General features: G+C 37.7%; 1 protein-coding gene across 5 annotated transcripts in view; it reads left to right on the top strand.

Moving 5' to 3' along the window:
* Window positions 1–14,624, top strand: part of LRIT3 (leucine rich repeat, Ig-like and transmembrane domains 3) — a 33,494-nt gene extending 18,870 nt beyond the window's left edge. Inside the window, exons 3-7 of one of the 5 annotated variants that reach the window (XR_009563949.1) lie at window positions 6,436–6,741; window positions 8,152–9,548; window positions 10,166–11,523; window positions 12,518–12,743; window positions 13,407–14,624. Coding sequence is in view for 1 of the 5 variants with exons in the window: in XM_030864070.2 (XP_030719930.1) it covers window positions 6,436–6,741; window positions 8,152–9,275 (1,430 nt within the window). In the remaining 4 variants the exon portion in view is untranslated. The other 4 variants (XR_009563948.1, XR_009563947.1, XM_030864070.2 and 1 more) reach the window with 4 other exon arrangements.
* The last annotated feature ends 6,881 nt before the right edge of the window (window positions 14,625–21,505 follow it).

The following is a 21,505-nucleotide window of genomic DNA, read 5'->3' as shown; positions in this document are numbered from 1 at the left end:
ATTGGTGTAAGTGGGGTGTTAAAGTCCCCTACTATTATTGTGTTACTGTTGATTCTCCTTTCATGGTTGTAAACATTTGCCTTATGTATTGAGGTGCTCCTATGTTGGGTGCATAAACATTTATAATTGTTATATCTTCTTCTTGGATTGATCCTTTGATCATTATGTAGTATCCCTCCTTATCTCTTGTAACAGTCTTTATTTTAAAGTCTATTTTATCTGATACGAGTATTGCTACTCCAGCTTTCTTTTGATTTCCATTTGCATGGAATATCTTTTTCCATCCCCTCACTTTTAGTCTGTATGTGTCCCTTGGTCTGAAGTGGGTCTCTTGTAGACAGCATATATATGGGTCTTGTTTTTGTATCCATTCAGCCTGTCTGTGTCTTTTGGGGGGGGCATTTAATCCATTTACATTCAAGGTTTTTATTGATATATATGTTCCATTTGCCATTTTCTTAATTGTTTTGGGTTTGTTTTTGTGGGTCTTTCTCTTCTGTTGTGTTTCCCGCCTAGAGAAGTTTCTTTAGCATTTGTTGTAAAGCTGGTTTGGTGGTGCTGAATTCTCTTAGCTTTTGCTTGTCTGAAAAGTTTTTGATTTCTCCATCGAATCTGAATGAGATCCTTGTTGGATAGAGTAATCTTGGTTGTAGGTTTTTCTTTTTCATCACTTTAAGTATATCCTGCCACTCCCTTCTGTCCTGCAGAGTTTCTGCTGAAAAATCAGCTGATAACCTTATGTGGATTCCTTTGTGTGTTATTTTTTGTTTTTCTGTTGCTGCTTTTAATATTTTTTCTTTGAATTTAATTTTTGTTAGTTTGATTAATATGTGTCTTGGTGTGTTTTTCCTTGGGTTTATTCTGTATGGGACTCTCTGTGCTTCCTGGACTTGGGTGACTATTTCCTTTCCCATGTTAGGGAAGTTTTCCACTATAATCTATTCAAATATTTTTTCAGACCCTTTCTTTTTCTCTTCTTCTTCTGGGACCCCTATAATTCGAATGTTGGTACATTTAATGTTGTCCTAGAGGTCTCTGAGATTGTCTTTAATTCTTTCATTCTTTTTTCTTTATTCTGCTCCTGGGCAGTTATGTCTTTAATTCTTTTCATTCTTTTTTCTTTATTCTGCTCCTGGGCAGTTATTTCCACCATTTTGTCTTCCAGCTCACTTATTCATTCTTCTGCCTCAGCTATTCTGTTATTGATTCAACCTAGTGTATTTTTCATTTCAGTTATTGTGTTGTTCATCTCTGTTTGTTTATTCTTTAGTTCTTCTAGAACTTTGTTAAACATTTCTTGTATTTTCTCAATCCATGCCTCCATTCTATTTCTGAGATTCTGGATCATCTTTACTATCATTACTCTGAATTCTTTTTCAGGTATATTGTCTATTTCCTCTTCATTTATTTGGTCTTGTAGGTTTTTACCTTGCTCCTTCACCTGTGTCATATTTTTTTGCCATCTCATTTTTTTTTTTGTTTATGAGTGTGTTTGTGTTCCTGTCTTACTAGTTGTTTGGCCTGAGGCTTCCAACACTAGAGTTTGTAGGCTGTTGGGTAGAGCTGGGTCTTGGTGCTGAGATGAAGACCTCTATGAGACCTCACTTCAGTGAATATTCCCTCAGATCTGAGGTTCTCTGTTGGTCCAGTGGTTCAGACTCCTCCCACCGCAGGAGATTTGGCCCAACCCCCAGCGGTGCACTTGGGGGTTCCTCCCGTCTCCTTGGACATCAGGGTCCCCCACCAGCGGCTGGCAGGTGCCCTAGTTGTGGGGAGATACTAACTCAGTGTCTTCCCACACCGCCATCTTGACTCTGCCCTTCAGAAAGTTTAAAATTTTGATGACATCCGATTTATCAGTTTTTCCTTTTATAGTTAGTGATTTCTGTGTCCCATCTAAGAAATACTTACCTACAGGTCATAGAGATATTCTTTCTTTATAGTTTTAACTTTTATATTCAGTTTTTACCTTTATATTCTTAGCTTTTGTACTTATGACTGTAAGCTCAAAATAGTTTTCGAGTATAGTGTGAGGTAGAAGTTGAGGTTTATTTGTTCCCAAGCAGATGTCCAGTAGTTCTAGCACCATTTGTTGAAAAGACTTTACTTTCCCTTTTGAATTGTTAAGCATAACTGCCTCCACAAAACTGACTGAGGCATGGATTTTGCCTTCAAGAACTTATAGTCTGCAGAATAACTTTTGTACTAGAATTTATCGCTGACTTTTCATAAAGAATAGCACATCCAACTACTGTGATGCATGAAAAACTTTACCCTTTTAGAAAAGGGACAAAGCAAAGTTCTTTTGCCCCATCCAAGAATAGTTATGTAAAATAAATTACTTAATGCAAATTGCTGATTGTGGTTGGTGCTTTGCCTTGAAGGAATGCAGTACAAGTAATAGTTTAACTTCAGAGAGTTCTTGTACTTTGTCCCCAGAAGAAAAAACACTTGAATGTGTTCAGCCCTCATATTACTATTATTATTCAGGCTTTAAAAGTTGTACCCTTGACCTTAGATATTTCATAACTTGAATAAATATTTTATTTTTGAGGGATTTAAAAATATTTACTCCTGGTTTACATAACTTTTAGATATAACCAATTGGATTTGTTTTTTAAAGAATTTTGTTTCACCATTAACACATTTTTATAATAGTTTCAAAGCATAAATGAAAATGTTAACTTTATAGCTCTTGATCTTTCCCTTTATAGACATTTATGCTCCAGACATCACTACTTTAACACTTGTTATTTGTAGATGACAGCACTTACAGCTGCCACCCATGCTCTAGATGTTTTTAGGTGACAAAGAGATGAGTTATGGTGGAAGAAGTATTAGACTAGGAGGCTCAAACACATGGGACTTAGGACTCTCAGCTACTTACAAAGTCAAGGCAGTACTTTCTTTGTGCCTTAATGTCTGGTATGAAATTGGAAGAATGATATGAGCTTCCCAAGGTCAGTATAAAACATATACACAGTTGTTGAGAATGAGAGCTTTAAGATCAGGATATCAAGATTCATATCCTGACTGCATCCAGTTGTGTGACCTTGGGCAGATTCCTTTACTTCCCTGAGCATTTTCTCATCTTTAAAATGAGGATGATACTAATATTATCCACCTCATGCTATTGTGAGGCTTGAGATAGACAAACGCTTTAGCATGGTCTCTCTCTTTTCCGTGGTCTCTCACGTTTCTCTTGTGAACAGAGGTAGACACTGCGACTGCCTTTTGTTCTGAACTGCCTTTTCAAGAGCTACCACTTTGGAAAGCAGAGATATGTCTCCCTCCAGAGCAAAGGGTAGATATGCTTACTACCCAATATAATAAAGATAATGTCTCCTTCCAGATCTGTGATTAAGAAATTATTCTTCATCTTTGACTAGGAGTCTTGTATCTTCTACCAATATCCATAAAACAGTGGCAAACTGGGATGAGTTGGTCACCCTAAAGTAGGGTAAAGTGTCGACCCTTTACAATTCTTGATAAGTGCAGTATTTGCCACATAGGAAGCAACCAATAACTGTCATCTTGTGTTGTTATTATTTTATTTTATTTTTTTAAATTTTATTGACGTATAGTTGATTTACAATGTTGTGTCTAATTTCTGCTGTACAGCAAAGTGATTCAGTTATACATATATATATTCTTTTTCATATGGTTTATCACAGGATATTAAATATAGTTCCCTGTGCTATACAATAGGACCTTCTTATTTATCCATCCTATATGTAATTGTTTACATCTGCTAATCCCAAACTCCCAGTCGTTCCCCCGCACCTCCCCTACCCCTTGGCAACCACAAGTCTGTTCTCTATATCTGTAAGTCTGTTTTTGTTATTATTTTATAAAGAAAAAATCTGACATACCAACTCAAAGTGTTTTGAAAGTATGAAGCGTTCTACACATGTTATTTATTTTTGTTTTAAGCAATTAAAAATTTTTTTTAATTAATTTATTTTTTGGCTGTGTTGGGTCTTCATTGCTGTGTGCGGGCTTTCTCTAGTTGTGGCGAGCGGGGGCTACTCTTTCTTGTGTGTGGGCTTCTTATTGCGGTGGCTTCTCTTGTTGCAGAACATGGGCCCTAGAGTACGCGGGCTTCAGTAGTTGCGGCACATGGGCTCAGTAGTTGTGGCACACAGGCTTAGTTGCTCTGCGACATGTGGAATCTTCCCAGACCAGGGCTCAAACCCGTATCCCCTGCATTGGCAGGCAGAGTCTTAACCACTGCACCACGAGGAAAGTCCCTACACATATTAATTATTATATGACAGAGTGAATTTGATGTTTGTTGGCAGGTTGAGTAGAATTTAAGTCAGTATTAGAGAACTGCTCATAGATTCACAGAACTAAGTGTAAGAGGAGGAAGGTCAAAGTAATTCACCCATGAAAGAAAAGAAGTTTCTAATATGGAAGATAATAAAAACAGCAAACTTTACCAATACTGGCAGAGAAATATGAACCATTCACATAGTGCTGTTATAATAAAAATAGGCATAAACAGAAATCTAGAATTTATGAATGGACAGTTAAATCTTCCACCAGGGTTAGATTTTTTTAAACTTGCTGTTCTGTATTTTCTCCTTACAAATCAATATATAATTCACTGCACAACGAGAAATCTTTTTGAGATGAATCTTTTCCAGCCTTGGGCTTTTTATGTAAGGCTGGTATGGGACATCACCCTTAAGATCCTTAGGGAGATTCTTGTCTGACTGAATGCTCTGAAGCACCATCTTAGATTCTTCTGAGATCTTAGCAACTAATTGTATAGAACCACCCACATGGATTTGACTTTTATTCTGAAGCCCTTTCTTTTTTTTTTTTTTTTTTTTTTGCTGTACGCGGGCCTCTCACTGTTGTGGCCTCTCCCGTTGCGGAGCACAGGCTCTGGACGCGCAGGCTCAGCGGCCATGGCTCACGGGCCTAGCCGCTCCGCGGCATGTGGGATCTTCCCAGACCGGGGTACGAACCCGTGTACCCTGCATCGGCAGGCGGATTCTCAACCACTGCGCCACCAGGGAAGCCCTGAAGCCCTTTCTTAATCTGAGAATTTTGGAGAGGCTGGGTGTAAGAAACAGTTTTATAATTGAGCTTAGCAAGTTTTAGTTCTTTACATTTAACAGTTCTTCCTTTAGCTATTGTCTCTCCTTTACATTTTACTATGAGCAGCAAGAAGACACCAAGCAGCAGTTTCAACACTGTGTAGAAATATCCTTAGTCAGAACATTCATTTCATTGAGTACGTTTTCTACTTCCCACGTTAACCACAGGTGATAGTGTTGCTAAACCTTCTGCTACTCCATAACAATAGTGCCTTTTCCTCTAGTTTCCAATAACATTTTTCTCACTTTTCTTTAAGCTTTCACTGATAGCCTCTTTGAAGGACACAACACTTCGGCTAACAGTTCTGAAAGCTGAGGCAGATCCTGAAGGCATTTGCAACTGGAGGCTGTCAGCTAACTGTATTCCCTGCTGCTGATCCTCTCTTGAAAGGGGATTTGAGCAGTGCACCTCCGTGGCCACCACATGTAACAATCATGCCAAGCCATGTTCTACCAGTTTTTCCAATCTTGTCTCCTAACATTGCCTGCATCTCACTCTATACTTTTGCTACAACAACTTGTACTACCTCAGTATGCCTTAAAATCACACAAAATCATGACATATTGCAGGCTGAGTTAGGTGCCTCACAGCACCCTATAATAATACTTATAATGATATAAATACTTTCGGGCTTCCCTGGTGGTGCAATGGTTGAGAGTCCGCCTGCTGATGCAGGGGACATGGGTTTGTGCCCCGGTCCGGGAGGATCCCACATGCCGCGGAGCGGCTGGGCCCGTGAGCCATGGCCGCTGAGCCTGCGCGTCCGGAACCTGTGCTCCGCAATGGGAGAGGCCACAACAGTGAGAGGCCCGAGTACCGCAAAAAAAAAAAAAATATATATATATATATATATATATACACACACACACTTTCATGGCACCCTAGAAATCTATCACTGTATTTATGTCATTCTTTGGTACTTGGATTCAAATCTCGACTCTGACATTGCTTAGCTAAATGACTTCGGTCAAGTTATTTGGTTTCTCTGTGTCTCGGCTTCTTCATCTTTACAATGGGGAAATAATATTCTTTTCATAGAATTGTTGGGATTAAATCAGTTAATACAGGTTAAGTGCTTAGAACAGAGCCTAGTACAGAGTAAATGTTCCATAACTGTTAGCTATAATCATTAATGATCTGAACTGACAAGATATATTGATTTAGGTGGCTGGAGTGCAGAGCAAAACTGACAGAGAGGTGACTCTGATCCTTCAAAGCACTTATGTTTTTAGGGCCACAGTGTAGAAATGCCATCCCACGAGGCTGTGATGTAAACAGAAGTCATCAGGAAAACCTTTCTCAACCTTTTCCTCCCTTCTGGTCTAGGCCTGCAGGACAACCCATGGTTCTGTGACTGTCACATTTCCAAAATAATGGCATTGTCAAAAGTTGCTGACCCTGTGGTAGTACTTCTCGACCCACTGATGGTTTGTAGTGAACCGGAACGCCTCACAGGGATTTCGTTTCAGCGGGCTGAGCTGGAGCAGTGTCTGAAGCCATCAGTGATGACCTCGGCCACCCAGATCACATCTGCTCTGGGCAGTAATGTTCTGCTGCGGTGTGATGCCACTGGCTACCCTACCCCGCAGCTCACCTGGACCAGACCAGACAGCTCGCCAGTTAATTATACAGGTATCTTCTTAATTCAGGCCTTTGAAACAAGGAGTTTACAAATGACTGAACTTAATCTTATGTTTTTGTATGATTTGAGATTGGCTGGTTATTTCTAATAAAATATGCTAAGATTGTTGAATGGAAGAAATTTGAAAAGTATACTTTATTGATTAATATTTTCCTCAGTTTGTCTGATTAACTATGTAGATGAAATTAGACAATCTGATTTCTTTCTTAGATGGAAAACAACATGACTCAGTGGATGGATGGTTGCAGATAAGGCCTTTGTCTTTATCTTTCCTCCATCATCTTGGATACTGCTCACTTTAAAATGTATAACAATTACAATTTCCTTAAGGGAATTTCAAACAAGTTTCTTATTTTCGAATGATTATTCAAATAATAAATTACATAGGAACTTTATTATGAGGCAAAAAGTGTAATTTTTAAAAATATCGATTACACAGGTTTTTAGATCCTACTATGACCAAATCAATGCTTTGGCCTTAGTTTCAATAGTGATATTCTGATGAGTAAAGGGATATATTTTTTAAATTCTTCCAAATTAAATTTAAATTGAGGCTGAAATAATGAAACCTGATAGAATTAAAAACAAAAGTCAAGGCCTAAGCCCACAGTTTAAGGCAGTGAGTTAAATTAGGAGCTACTGAAATACCACTCTGTGCATATTATTATTCTTCAGAAAGCTTCAGAAATCAAGACAGAAAGGAAATATGTTCAGATTTTAGTGTTTAGGAAATTAAAATTCCAATTTTGCAAACACTGTGTATTATTCCATAAATAAAAACCTCATTATTTACTTGTTTATCTAAATTAAATATACTGTGAAAGATAAGAAAAGAAATTATGACTCCTCCATGCCAGAAAATGGTCCACTATGCCTTCTGACTATGTGGATAGTTAACACTTTATTACAATGAAAAAGTATTTTGAGAAAGATTTAAGTAAGGTCTTGTGATAAACATTTTACAGAATCACAATGGGTTAAAATTGGAAGGGATATTTGAAATCACTTTGTCTTATCCCCTTATTTTAAAAATGTGTAAACAGAGGCCTAAAGACACTAATTGGCTTGTCTAGAATCACATACTACTTAGTAAACAAAAGTTTACTAAGGCCAAAGTTTCTTAATTCTCAGCCCCATGTCTTTTTAAAATACTATTTCCCCCCCCAAAAAAAATACTATTTCCCATAGAAACTTCATGGCACCCAGAATGTCCTACACTTCCATATAAACCATTTACAGAACCATCATCTGCAATCAGAGACTTGCAGCGTGCCATTTCCCTCTTGGTTTATGTGAGAGGTATGCGTGTAGAACCAGAAATTGTTGCCTTTTGAGTTGGCATGTTGTGTGAATCTTTTCTTCCTTTTATCTCACAGATTATGCATTTTTCTTTCTTCCAGTAATTCAGGAATCTCCAGGGGAGGGAGTCAGATGGTCCATAATAAGCTTGACAGGCGTTTCTTACATGGATGCTGGGGATTACAAATGTAAGGCCAAAAATTTGGCTGGGATGTCAGAAGCTGTGGTTACTGTGACAGTGGTTGGTGTTGTCATGACCACCGTATCATCAGAAACTTCTGAAAGAAGAACTGGGGACCACCCTGAGCAAGAGGTCCAGCTGGGATCTAGAACATCTGCAAATCTACCTGGTTCATCATCGTCTCCCTGGCCTTATTCCTCCTCTTCTTCCTTCCCAGCTTCTTCCACTTTTCTTCCTACTTCTACTTCATCGCCTCCCTCCACTGCTTCCTTCTCCTTATCTCCTTTCTTCTCCTCCATTGTTTCTTCAGCCACAACTCCCAGCACTAGAATATCTACAAGCACTACCATGGCCAGCCGTCAGTCACTCCACCCAGATGGGAAAAGAAATGTCAAGGTGGAGATGGGTAGCGGTAAGCTTCCCCCAGCTAGTGCAAGTAAAAGAGAAGAGTTGGCATTGTTGGATCAAGCCCTGCCGATGGAAACGAATGCCACAATAGAAAATCTTCAGGTAGTCAGTGAAACCGAAGAAAGCGTGATCTTGATGTGGAACACCATTAACACCACGCAGAATTTGGAAGTGACTGTGTTGTATTCCAAGTATGGTGAGAAGGACCTGCTACTGCTTAATGCAGACTCCAGCAAGAACCAAGTCACCATAAGTGGCTTGTTGCCTGGTTGGCAATATATAGCATGTGTCTGTCCAAAAGGAATGCCTCCCCAGAAAGACCAATGTATCACCTTTTCTACTGACAGAGTTGAAGAAGAAGGTGATTCTCAAGGGTCTTTCCTTATGGTGGTGAGTGGTGCTGCCTGTGTTGTTGTCTTGCCATTGATTTTTTTCCTGTTGTACAAAGTTTGCAAACTTCGGTGTAAGTCAGACTCCCTCTGGGAAGATGATTTGGCGAAAGAGACTTATATCCAATTTGAAACGCTGTCCCCCAGGTCTCAAAGTGTAGGGGAACTTTGGACGCGAAGGCCCAGAGACGATTCAGAAAAATTGCTGCTTTGCTCTAAGTCAAGTGTGGAATCTCATGACTTTTAAAAGCGAGGGTTCTAGAGCAGAGTATTATTGCTAAGGTTTTACAGCTCAGGCAAATGTGAGCTCCACAAAATTTCTTTCACAAAATTAAAGATCTAAGAGTATATAGTTGCCCCTCTGTTTGGATGACTTTTGGACACTTTCATATCCTTCATGAAAATCACAAATGGAGTGCTTTTAAGTGTGCTTTAAAAAAGTCACGAGACTTCTGAACTGAAAAGACAAATAATTTTGATTTTTGTTGTGGAGAAAATGTCCACAGAAATAATTTTCAAGGTAGGCTAAGTAAGTTAATAATATATTTTAGGATAATGTTTTAGTTCTTAAAAATAAATTCATGTGAAAATAGTCATAAAAAGTAAACTCTGAATTTTAAAAAGATAGTTTTTTGGGCAATAAAGAAAGTTTAGTATAATGAGCTAAGCCTTGATGTTCACTCTTGTTCATAGTGCTTTATGGCATTTGCTGGGCACATTTGCTGCCATTGCCTTGTAGGTGAGAGTGGAATAGTACAGAATTTTGCATTCACTAAGGTTAAATGCAACCCCAAGGACAGGGAGAGCTCTAGCTCTTGGTACCATTATGCATTGCAACACAGTATAGTGGTATTTATATTGCAAGGAAGAAAACATTTTTCCTTAGAAATATAGGTACTAGCAAAAATAAGTTTAAAAAGAGGATCATGGAATAGTAAGGCCATTCTGAAGATATTAACTGTTGCATTCTAATACACCTGCTAACAGACTGTATGGGGTCTTTTTTAAAAATGTGCTCATTTTAAAACAATCTCTTTAATATTTTGTAATGTACTCTTCTTTTCCCCTTCCCTCTTTTCTTCTCTCCCTCCCTCCCCTTACTTCCTTCACTTCTTTTTTTTCCTTCTGCTTTGTCAGAAAATATTCAGGTAGCCAAAGGACCACAGCTAAAGTGTTTGTCTTTTGCCATGTTATATTTTGATTACCTGGATAGAGGGAAGAACTTTGAAAGTCTTTTAGATCCCAAAAGGATGTTTTAGGATTTTGAAAGAGCAAATTCAGTGGATTTATTTAGTCAAACTCTACGTTAAAAACATCAGGGAAATTGAATTGGAGTGGGTCACGTGATTAGATAGGAAAGGGGCTTCATAAATAAAATTTAGTTTTTTAAAAGAAGTTTTTTTTCACCATATTAACTAAAGATTATATTCCCTTTACATTGAAGATTTTGGAGTGTAGAACAGATTTATACAGGTGTGTCAGGAGTCCTGAAATATGCTGAGAAGCAAGTTCTATATTTTATATAAGAAACAAATTGGCTTTAATTTGTTTGTACCACATTGTGGAAATTATAACACAAGCAGCTGGAGAATGAAAAACTGCTCATTCCAAATGGCTTTTAATTAAAAGAAAAAGAGAATTCTAGTTTAGCCGTAATCTGCATATTAGAAGAAGACAAGCATGGAGGGATGGCCTGCTCAGAACTTCCAAACTTCCCCTTCTTGTCTCCTTTCCTTTCCTTTCCAGCCTCTTTGTCCTTGGTGCTTTTATCACTATGTGCATTGTCTAATGATCTAACAGTTTTTAATTCAGTATTCATTGTTAGGATTTTTTGTTTGAAAAATACCTTTTTTAAAAAAATTTTTTTTAATTTTTTTGTGGTACGCGGGCCTCTCACTGTTGTGGCCTCTCCCGTTGCGGAGCACAGGCTCCGGACGCGCAGGCTCAGCGGCCATGGCTCACGGGCCTAGCCGCTCCGCGACACGTGGGACCCTCCCGGACCGGGGCACGAACCCGTGTCCCCTGCATCGGCAGGCGGACGCTCAACCACTGCGCCACCAGGGAAGCCCGAAAAATACCTTTTAAAGACAGTTTTGTGTTTAACTTCAACTTATGTTAGATAATTTATTTTAAATTTAATGATTACAAAAATGTGCATTTCTTTACTCTAAAGACAGCATGGAATTTCATTGCCATATTTAAAAGGCTCATATAAACAGACTGCCAAAATACTACCGCATTAGAAATAGTGTGGGAGAATGTTACAGACTACTGAGCCAAAAGACATCCAAATTGTACGAAGGCAGGTTATTTGTCAAGAAAGGAGACTTGGACCATCCTAATGAGATAAATTACTGACTGCTCTCATAATTAAAGTCAAGTGAAGCCTGGACTTAATTTTGCCTAGTGAGGAAAAGGTAATTGGTGGTGTGAAGGGGATAGGAACAGCAGGAGAAAGCACCTTTGTCATCCTCAACTTGGACTTGGCACATGAGGTGAGTTGCAAGTAATTTGTTACTCATAGTAAGATAAATTAAATTATAAATCATCTACTTTCTAAAAATACATACGTTTGAACGTAGTCAAGGTTATCCTGATGATATCATTGCTCTTATGTTCTTACAGTATGCTTCCTTGAGTGGGAGAGAAAGGTTGACGTTATAGCAAGTGGCATGGAATTCCACATAAGCAACAGCCTGTTTATCAGTGTCACCATATGCATTGTGAAGAGCACTCATAAATGATAGATAGCAATATACGTGGTAATTAAATATGATTACAATATTTTACTTTCAGACAAAATATATTTGAGGTTGTAAAACTCAGGATACATGGTGAGGGTGTGTCACATGTGAGGCTATCATCAGTGATGTGCTATGACATGAAAGATGTTGAGAACTCCAAGCAAATAGTTTATAATGGCCAGAAAAGCAAACCCTAAATAGAGTCAGGCAGGTGCCTTGGGAAACTTTTGCAAAAAGTTCAAAGAAAAAAAATTTTGACCCAGGGACTTGAGTCTCAAAAAGGGATTATGGCTAACAAAGAGAGATTTAAACACACACACACACACACACACACACACACACACACACAAACTGCTGAATAATTACGAAATAATTCTAATAAAATGGAAGAAAGCTTAGGAAGGTTGAATGGCTATTTAGTAATCTCAAATTTCAAATGATATATATAAAAGGTACAAAGAAGGAAGAGTGGCCAAGGATGAGCATAGAAATTAGCAGATTTATTATAAAAGTGTCATAAATTAAGTCCCCAAATAAATCAAGGCCAAAAAAAAATGGTAAAGTTGACCAGAAGGAACTATAAGGCTTGTTTTTTTTTTTAGTCAAAAATAACAAGGAAATAATAAGTCTACTGCTTAGAGATGATAGCAGAAGGTATATCAGAGAAGTAGCAGAATAATTTAACTCCTATTTTTCCTTCTCTCTTTCCCATCCCTTTCTTTCCCTCTTTCCTTCCCTTTTCTAGATGGGTTTTTAAGCTGAATATGGAGAACAAATTATGAGAAGTGGGAATTTCAGCCCACGATAGATAAGGGATTAGTGAACTAACTCCAAGGTATTTAAAATGAGGCCAGATATATTAGGTACCAGGGTGGTAACAGAATTTTCAGCCATAATCTCAGAGCGACTGTTTTTGAAAAGTATTTGAAAAGTCATGACAAATAGGAGAAATACTGCAAGACCACAGATAGGTAAGTTTCATCTTTATTTTTAAAGAGGGGACTAGGGTAGATTCTGGAAATTATAGACAACTTGATTCATGTTTACAGATTTGACAGTAGGTTGTTAAAAGACTTGTTTTTGAGCATGCAGAAATGAATGTTATGGTCATTAGGAGCCAACAAATGTCAGCCTAGGAAAAGGTTTGATAAACTAAAATGGTTTATTTTTAGGTTACTAAGCTGATAGATAAAGGACTGCTTGAAAATCGAATAGCAGCTAGTTACTGGTGTTTGTTTTGATTTGTTGGAGTAATATAAGTTGCCTCCTCTCAATAATGTCTAGAAATGGCTTTATATATTATGAAAAATTTTCTAGTAGAATGCCCTTACCCTATTCAGTTCAGTATTTTTATAAGTGACTGGATGAACATAGGCTTCTCAACTCTGCAGAGGACATGAAAGTAAACAGGGTATCTTATTTTGGTGCTTCTCAAACTTTTCCTTGGAATATTCCTAATTGAAGGGGAAAGTAAAACTGTATGTCTGGAGAGACCAGGGCAATTGTCCTAAGTGTCTGGCAGAAGAGAGATATTTCTGTGAATTATTCTGTCTTAATTAAAAACCATGTGAATTTGCATTCTATGGCATAATTTTTAAAAATATAAAATAACTCTCCCTCTCTCATTTCTTTAGGGAAAATTGACATTTCTGTGCCTTTGAACATCTTGGTACAGAGTACCCCAGAGATACTCTCCTTATCTTCACCCAAGTCAATTATAAAAACCAGATAGAATAGGGTAAAGGACATATTTGAGGATATTTGAATTTGCATATAAGAACTGAATTATATTTAAAAAAATAGGGTAAAGGACAGAGACCTGTGGCTTTCTATTAGAGACTATTTCATGCAGTATGAAACCATCAGTGAACATATTTATATGATAGGTGAAGGAACCAAATCTTGAAAATTACCTTAATAAGATGGCATATTAAAGCTAACAGGGATAAATGAAAATTTTGTGTTTGGATTAGAATAAATATGGGCGTTCAAGTAAAAAAAAAAATCTGTGACTTTAGTTGATTACAATCATTCTATGAACCAATAGAGTTATGTACAGTAATTGCTAAAAATGCTAGTGTTAAGTTACTTCAATCTAAGTAATAGATCAAGGAAGGTAAGAGTTCTGCTGTATTCTACATTAACAGACCATTTCTACAGGATCAGGTTTAATTTCGGATGCCAAATTTAAATAATTATGGACCTTGATAACAACTATGGACTATCCATAGGAAGGTACCTAAGATCACCAAGCATGTGGAAATTTTATCATGCAAGAAAGGGTTAAGGACTGGAGCAGGCTGTGGGGAGACCAGGCTAGCTTAGTGCAGCCCAAGGCACTAACTCTTTCCCTGGAGGACTATGCTTAGGAGCGGCTGCTTAGGTTGTTAAAATGGAGGCTACTGGGTTCTACAGGTAGAAATTCAAATTCAGCAGCCTGGGGCCTTGGAAACCGCAATTTGACACTCAACCCAGGGGAATGATGCAGGTGATGTAATGACTTTGAGAAACACTGTTCTACGCAATGGATACAGAAGCAATACTGCAATTACAAAGAAGGAGAATGGCTCCACGTTAAAAACAAACAACTTCTTTTTTTGCCAACAACCAGAGTTAGAAAACAGTGGAGTGCCAACAACCAGAGTTAGAAAACAGTGGAGTAAGACGTGTTATTATAATATTACTCAGGATGTTCATGGATATTCCAGAAGTCAGGAGTGATGCAAAGACACAGTGAAGGACATTGTGGACTAAAAGTTCAATCATTTGGACTATAGCAGAAAGAAATGAAAATGAATAAAATTGTATCTTTTGGTTTCAGTGGAAAGAGAATGCTAACATTTGTATTAAGTAGCCTCTTTTTGTTTAATTATAATAAAATTGATTTTGTATGTAAACATATGAGTCTTGATTTGTTTAAATAGTGGAAAAATTAGGCTATAAACTATTGGATAAGTTTGTGTTGTCCTCTTTTTATACAATTAATTTCAACTAAGTGGTTGAATGAGGGAGTCATTATAATTTTTCTTCTCCTTGCTATAGGGTATAACACTGATGACTCATTCCTTAACTATTCAGGGAAAAAAAAACCCAATGTTTTTTATGTATTATTTTGATATAATTTATATACACAGTTAAGTCCTTACAGAAAAGTAGCAATTTTCCTATCATTGCCATTATTTTAATACACCATTTATTAAGTGTGCTAGTTGTTTTTATCTTAAGGAATTTCCCAAGTGTTTAACATTGTGACAGTAGTAAGGAGTTAAATTCTTGAAGTATTGTAGTTACATAGGTTTCCATTGATGCTGAATTCCTTATCATATTCTCTGTGGTTCCTAGGAGCAAAGAAAGAAGGGTAAGAGTACAGAAGAATTTTGAGAGAAAACATCTCAAAAAAGCAAGATAGCAAGTCTGGAGGATAATGGTGGCCACCTGTATCCTATTATCTTCATGCCTTCGTCCCTTCCCAAAGAACCTATTAGTTTAACAAAAAAATTTAAAAAACCACACATGACCACATTTTTAGCATTCGTAGGAGATAGAGAATACCATGAACCTCACATTGCTTGTAAGAGAAATAAACATCAAATTCCAACAGATGTCTTGCCATTGCTGCAAGCCTGGGGGTATGGAGAGTAAGAGAAGGAAGGCTTAAGAAAGAAAGAGGAGAGCTGAGAATACATGTGAAGCCGAGACAAAAATCACACCCAGAAAATAAAAGACAAACTAGTGCAAATATACTGACCTGAGGTTTGGGACTTGGTAGTTCATAGCATGAGCTACAGGGAAGGGCCTTGAAAGTGAGTGGGACCAGAATTGGAAGCTTTGGAAAAGCATTGCTCCTAGGGGAGAAGGAGTCAGAAAAGTGTGGTACCCTTCAAAGATACGGCAATAAGAGAAAGGAAGGAAGCAAGAAGGGGGAAATTAAGGCAAATGCACTGATGTTCATCATTTAATACATTTAATTGTAGAACAAAGACTGAGACAAGAGTGGGTATATGGGTGGAAGGATAGTATGTGAGCATTGTACGTACCGACAGAGTAGAAAGAATGCAACTAAAAAATGAGAGGAGAAGGAAGAGAAAAATAGAGTAGAAAAGATAATTGCCTGCTGTATAAGTAATATGTGGGAGTGAAAGGATACCATTTAAGAATTATAGACCAGACAGTAAAATGTTAAGTAGGAAGAAAAAGATTTAAAGGCATTTTGAAAGACCCTTTAAAACAAAAACAAAATGCATGCCTTCCTTAAAAACCAAGGGAAATTAAAAAAAAAAAGCAAGCAAGCCACCACATACAGAAAGATTAAAACTATTACTCTTTAAAGACAAAGAAAAACATCCTCAGGGCCTCCAGGCAAAAAGATCAAATTAGTTATAAGGTTAAGGAAATCAGGCTGCCATCAGACTTCTAAAAAGCCACATAAAAAACAAGGTACAGCAGAGGTGCATTTTCAGAAAATTCAGGGAAAGAAAATGCAAGCCAAAAGTTTTCTATACATTTATGCTGCATTTTGAGGCTATAAGAGATAAAAAGCTATTTTCTCTTTTTCCAAAGAGGTGTAAACTTAGTGGCTTGAAATGTAGTGGTTTAAAACATTATATTTTGCACATGATTTTGTGGGTGAGGAATTTGGAAAGAGCTCTGCTGGGTAGTTTATTTCTGATTCTATGGTGTCAGCTGGGATGACTTGGTTGGAGGATACACTTCCAAGATGACTTCTCTACCCACATATCCAGTGCCTTGGCAGGAACTGGGACATGGAAGGCTGGGTTTAACTGCATTCCCTTCCCTTCTCTGTAGTTTCAAGGCTCTGCACATGGTCTCTCTAGTTGAATCGTCAGACTCCTATGTGGTGGTACAGGGATTCAAGAGACCAAAGCAGTAACTGACAGTTCTCATAAGATACATCCAGAGCAACATATTCTGTTGATCTAAGTAGTAATAGTCCAGTCCAGAATCAAGGAGGAAGGTAAACAGACCCCACGTCTCAGTGGAAGTATGTAAAAAATGTATGGCCATCATCAATCCACCAAGTAGAACCTCCCACTAAGAAATTTTTAAAAGATCTTTCATTAGTTAACACTTGTGTGAAAGCTAAAATCTAAGCATAAATTTCAGAATTTCTGAAAAATAGTGATTTTAAAATCTGTAGATAAAAATTAATGAGATACTTTTATTTTATTTTTATTTATTTATTTTGCGGTATGTGGGCCTCTCACTGTTGTAGCCTCTCCCGTTGTGGAGCACAGGCTCCAGATGCGCAGGCTCAACGGCCATGGCTCATGGACCCAGCCGCTCCGCGGCATGTGGGATCTTCCCGGACCGGGGCCCGAACCCGTGTCCCTTGCATCGGCAGGCAGACTCTCAACCACTGCGCCACCAGGGAAGCCCAATGAGATACTTTTAAAGTAGCGATCAGCAGAAAATTCATAGTGGCAAGTACATAAAAATGAAAGTGAATAGAAAGAAAAATAAGTGAATTAAATATCTAAATAAAAAAATAAACCTAGAAAAAGAACAAGAAAGTACATAAAAAGAAGTCTCAAGGAAGTAAATAATGAAGGTAGAATTAGACATTAATGAGGCAGAAAATAGAAAAACAGGAGATTAAATCAAAATCCTGTTTTTTTTTTTTTTTTTTTTTTTTGCGGTACTCGGGCCTCTCACTGTTGTGGCCTCTCCCATTGCGGAGCACAGGCTCCGGACGTGCAGGCTCAGCAGCCATGGCTCATGGGCCCAGCTGCTCTGCAGCACGTGGGTTCTTCCCGGACCGGGGCACGAACCCGTGTCCCCTGCATTGGCAGGTGGACGCTCAACCACTGCGCCACCAGGGAAGCCCAAAATCCTGTTTTTTTAATCAACAAAAAGATGAACCACTAACTAATTTTAAAAAGGGAAAAGGCACAAATATACAGCATGAAATGACAAGAGAGAAATAACTATTTCTCACAGAAAATTTTAAAAAGCCATGAAGGACTACTTTGCATAACTGTATGTGTGTGAAGAAATTAGAAAACCTAGATGAAATGCATAGGAAAATACAATTTACCACAATGGGCCCAAGTGTTGATAGAAACATAAGCAGTGCAGTTATAACAGAATTAAAGGAAGTTATTAAGAAACCATCCTGCAAAAGTCATTAGGCTCAGATGATATAGCGGAATCCTGCAAAAGAGACCAGATAGTCTTAGTGCTACTTAAATTGCTCCAGAGAAAATGAAGGAAAACTTCCAAATTCTTCTTACAAAGGGAGTATAACACTAATTTCTAAATATGATATAGTTTAAAACGGAGAAAATTCCAGATAAATATCATTTATGAATATTGATGCAAAAAATCCAAAATAAAATTTTAGTTAACAGACTTCAATACCACATTAAGAAAACATCATGACCGGGCTTCCCTGGTGGCGCAGTGGTTGAGAATCCGCCTGCCGATGCAGGGAACACGGGTTCGTGCCCCAGTCCGGGAAGATCCCACATGCCGCGGAGCGGCTGGGCCTGTGAGCCATGGCTGCTGAGCCTGCGCGTCTGGAGCCTGCGCTCGGCAACGGAAGAGGTCACAACAGTGAGAGACCTGCGCAAAAAAACCCAAAAAAGGGAGGTATTAACCAACTCAATTAGACAAGAGAAAACAAAGGAATAAAAACTGGAACAGAAAAATAATTAAAACTAACTCTGTTTGAGGGTGACATAATAGTAATGCTAGAAAACCTGGAGAATTAGTGATAAAAACAACTCAATAAAAGAAATCAGCAAGGTGGCAAGGTTAATAAAATTAATACACCAAACTTAATAACTTTCATATAAGCAAATAATAACTACTAGAAGATATTTTGGAAAAGAAAACCCTGTTTACAATAGCAAGAAATCGAAAATACTTAGAAATAAATGAAATGTGAAATATTTAAAATCTATATAAGGAAAAAAAATCACTCCTGAAAAATATAAAACTAAATTCAAACAGAGAGAAAGACAGTCTTTAATCTTGATTAGATTGTTCCAACATCATCAAAATATAATTTCTCTCAAAGTTAATTTATAAATTTAATATCCCAATAAAGATTAGCAGATACAAACTACTATATAAAAAATAGATAAGCAACAAGGTCCTACTGTATAGCACTGGGAATTATATTCAATATCCTATAGTAAACCATAATGGAAAAGAATATAAATAAGTATAATTGAATCACTTTGCTATATACCTGAAACTAACACAATGTTGTAAATCAACTATACTTCAATTAAAAAAAAAATCCCAATAAAAATGCCAGTAAACTTTTTTTTTTTCTGGAGCTAGACACCTAGTTAGAAAGAAAGGGAAATAATAAAACATACATACATATATCTGCTTACTCTTGCAAAAGGAAACATAGGAAGGTTTAACCAGAAAGCAGTGAAATAGATTGCCTAAAGGGGTGTGGAGGTGGAAGGCAAGAGGGAAGAGGAGATTAATGTGGAGAAAATAGGGGAAAGAGGACACTTCTCTGAGTAAGCCTTTTTTTTTTTTAAATAAATAAATTTATTTATTTATTTATGGCTGCATTGGATCTTCGTTGCTGCGCGTGGGCTTTCTTTTTAGTTGCTGTGAGCGGGGGCTACTCTGTTGCAGTGCACGGGCTTCTCACCACGGTGGCTTCTTCTGTTGCAGAGCATGGGCTGTAGATGCATGGGCTTCAGTAGTTGTGGCTCGCGGGCTTAGTAGTGGTGGCTCGTGGGCTCTAGAGCACAGGCTCAGTAGTTGTGGCTCACGGGCTTAGTTGCTCTGCGGCACGTGGGATCTTCCCGGACAAGGGCTCGAACCGGTGTCCCCTGCATTGCTCGGCGGATTCTCAACCACTGAGCCACCAGTGATGCCCGACTATGCCTTTTTGTATAGTTTTTTTTTTCTTTTGGAAGCATATTAATGTTCTACATATTCAAAAATTAAGATGAAATCCTCAAGTATGGGAAAATAAAACTAAATGTAAGCAAAAACAAATCCCAACCATTTCTAATTTATAACCTATCCACATTGAAGGGGAGAAGGAATACAAATAATTTGTTCTTGTTTTTAATTAAAATTTTTATTTTGAGATCATTGTAGATTTACATGCAGTTGTAATTGGGGAAGGGTGGGGATACCTCATTACAGCCCAGCAAGGGTGAAAGTCTAGGATCCCCAGTTGGCTTTTGCTGGCATGGGGTGGGGTTGGGACCCAGGTTTTTCTGTGATATTTTGTTAGAGTAGAGCAGTTAGTTATCGTCCAAAAGATTTCCATCTTGCTAGGCTACGATTTGGCTAGAGAGAACAGGCTTTTGTTGTTTTGTGTTTATCTATGCCTATTGAAATTTCTGGATTGCTAGCTCCTTCAGTTCCAAGTGTGGGATACAGGAAGCAAAAAGAAAACCCAGGGAATTCACCATCACGTCGTTCCTCAGATGTTGAGGTCCCTGGCTGGTCTGCCTTCTCTCCACCTTTCAGTCTTCTTATGTTTGTTTTATATATAAAGTCCAGGGTTTTTAGTTGTACTGAACAGAAGAAATAAAGAAAAGTATGTTTATCCTATCTTACTAGAAGTGGAAGTTTTCCTCAAATATCTTTTGAATACAGTCCTTTACTATATACTGTCAGTCTAGGGGGAGAAATTAACCCACAAATGAAGCTTGAACCCTTTTTTTTTTCCTAGATTTGTTTTTTGTAGTATTATAGGTGTAGCAATTCTAAAATTATTTCTTATGTGTTGTAGGAATAAATAAATGAGTGAATGGATTGATATTCTTGGAAACCAGGATTTTTACTGTGCAGGAAGATACAAATATGGGATAGGGAAAGGCAAGGAAAAAACTTTGTGGGGTGGATTGGAATTTGGAATTGAAGGTATGAACTATTTCATATCTGTCTGTCTGTCCATCTGTCTATCTTTATCATCTATCTATGTACATATGTTTTTCCTCTCTTAGCTCTACCTTTTGAACAGCTAGAAGCAATTACACTACAATAATAATGAGCACACCTAGCACCCAAATCTTACCTTCTAAATACCATGCCACACTAAAAGGAACCCAGGTTTCCTTGGAGAAATAGCTGATTTCAAGACTGTGATAGGGAAGGTAACATTTTCTTGTGCCAGAATATAAGGAAGTGCTCAAAAAGAAAAATGATAGGGCAATGAATCTAGCTTGAAGCGCAATGAATGCCCTATCAAAAAAATGATAAGGCAATGAATCCAGCTTGAAGGTTCTCCTTCTGGCTCAATCTGGGAAAATTTAAACAAAAAATAAATAAAGACAGTAATAGTTTATAACTCACTGAATAAAATAGAAATCCATGAGTCATTACTGGTAATACATAGTAGATGGTAGGTAGGTAAGTAAGTAGGTAGATAGATATATAGATAGATAGGTAGACAGACAGGTAGACAGATATGAAATGAAAGCCCTTCCTTATAGCAGAAAGCTGATTGATAAATCAAGAGTCACCATTTTGTAATCATTAAAGATTGGTTTGGGTGAGAATTATCAATAAATGATAAATCCAGGTAAAAAATTTGAGAAGGATCAGGATATTTGCATGGTCTCTAAATGTCTCCCCACAGATTGCTCACTGCTGCAATGGGAAACAATGGTTACTGTACCGTGGATGAGCAGAACAATCCTTTGACTGGATAGCAAAATGAACATCACTGATGGGAGACAACAGACATAACCTGCCTCAATATGTCATTTCCCGAGAAGGACACAAT

This window comes from Globicephala melas, chromosome 5 (genome assembly GCF_963455315.2).
Source record: "Globicephala melas chromosome 5, mGloMel1.2, whole genome shotgun sequence".
Classification (NCBI taxonomy): Eukaryota; Metazoa; Chordata; class Mammalia; order Artiodactyla; family Delphinidae; genus Globicephala; species Globicephala melas.
The sequence above is the reverse complement of the archived record's forward strand: the minus strand, read 5'-3'. Positions and strand labels throughout refer to the sequence as shown.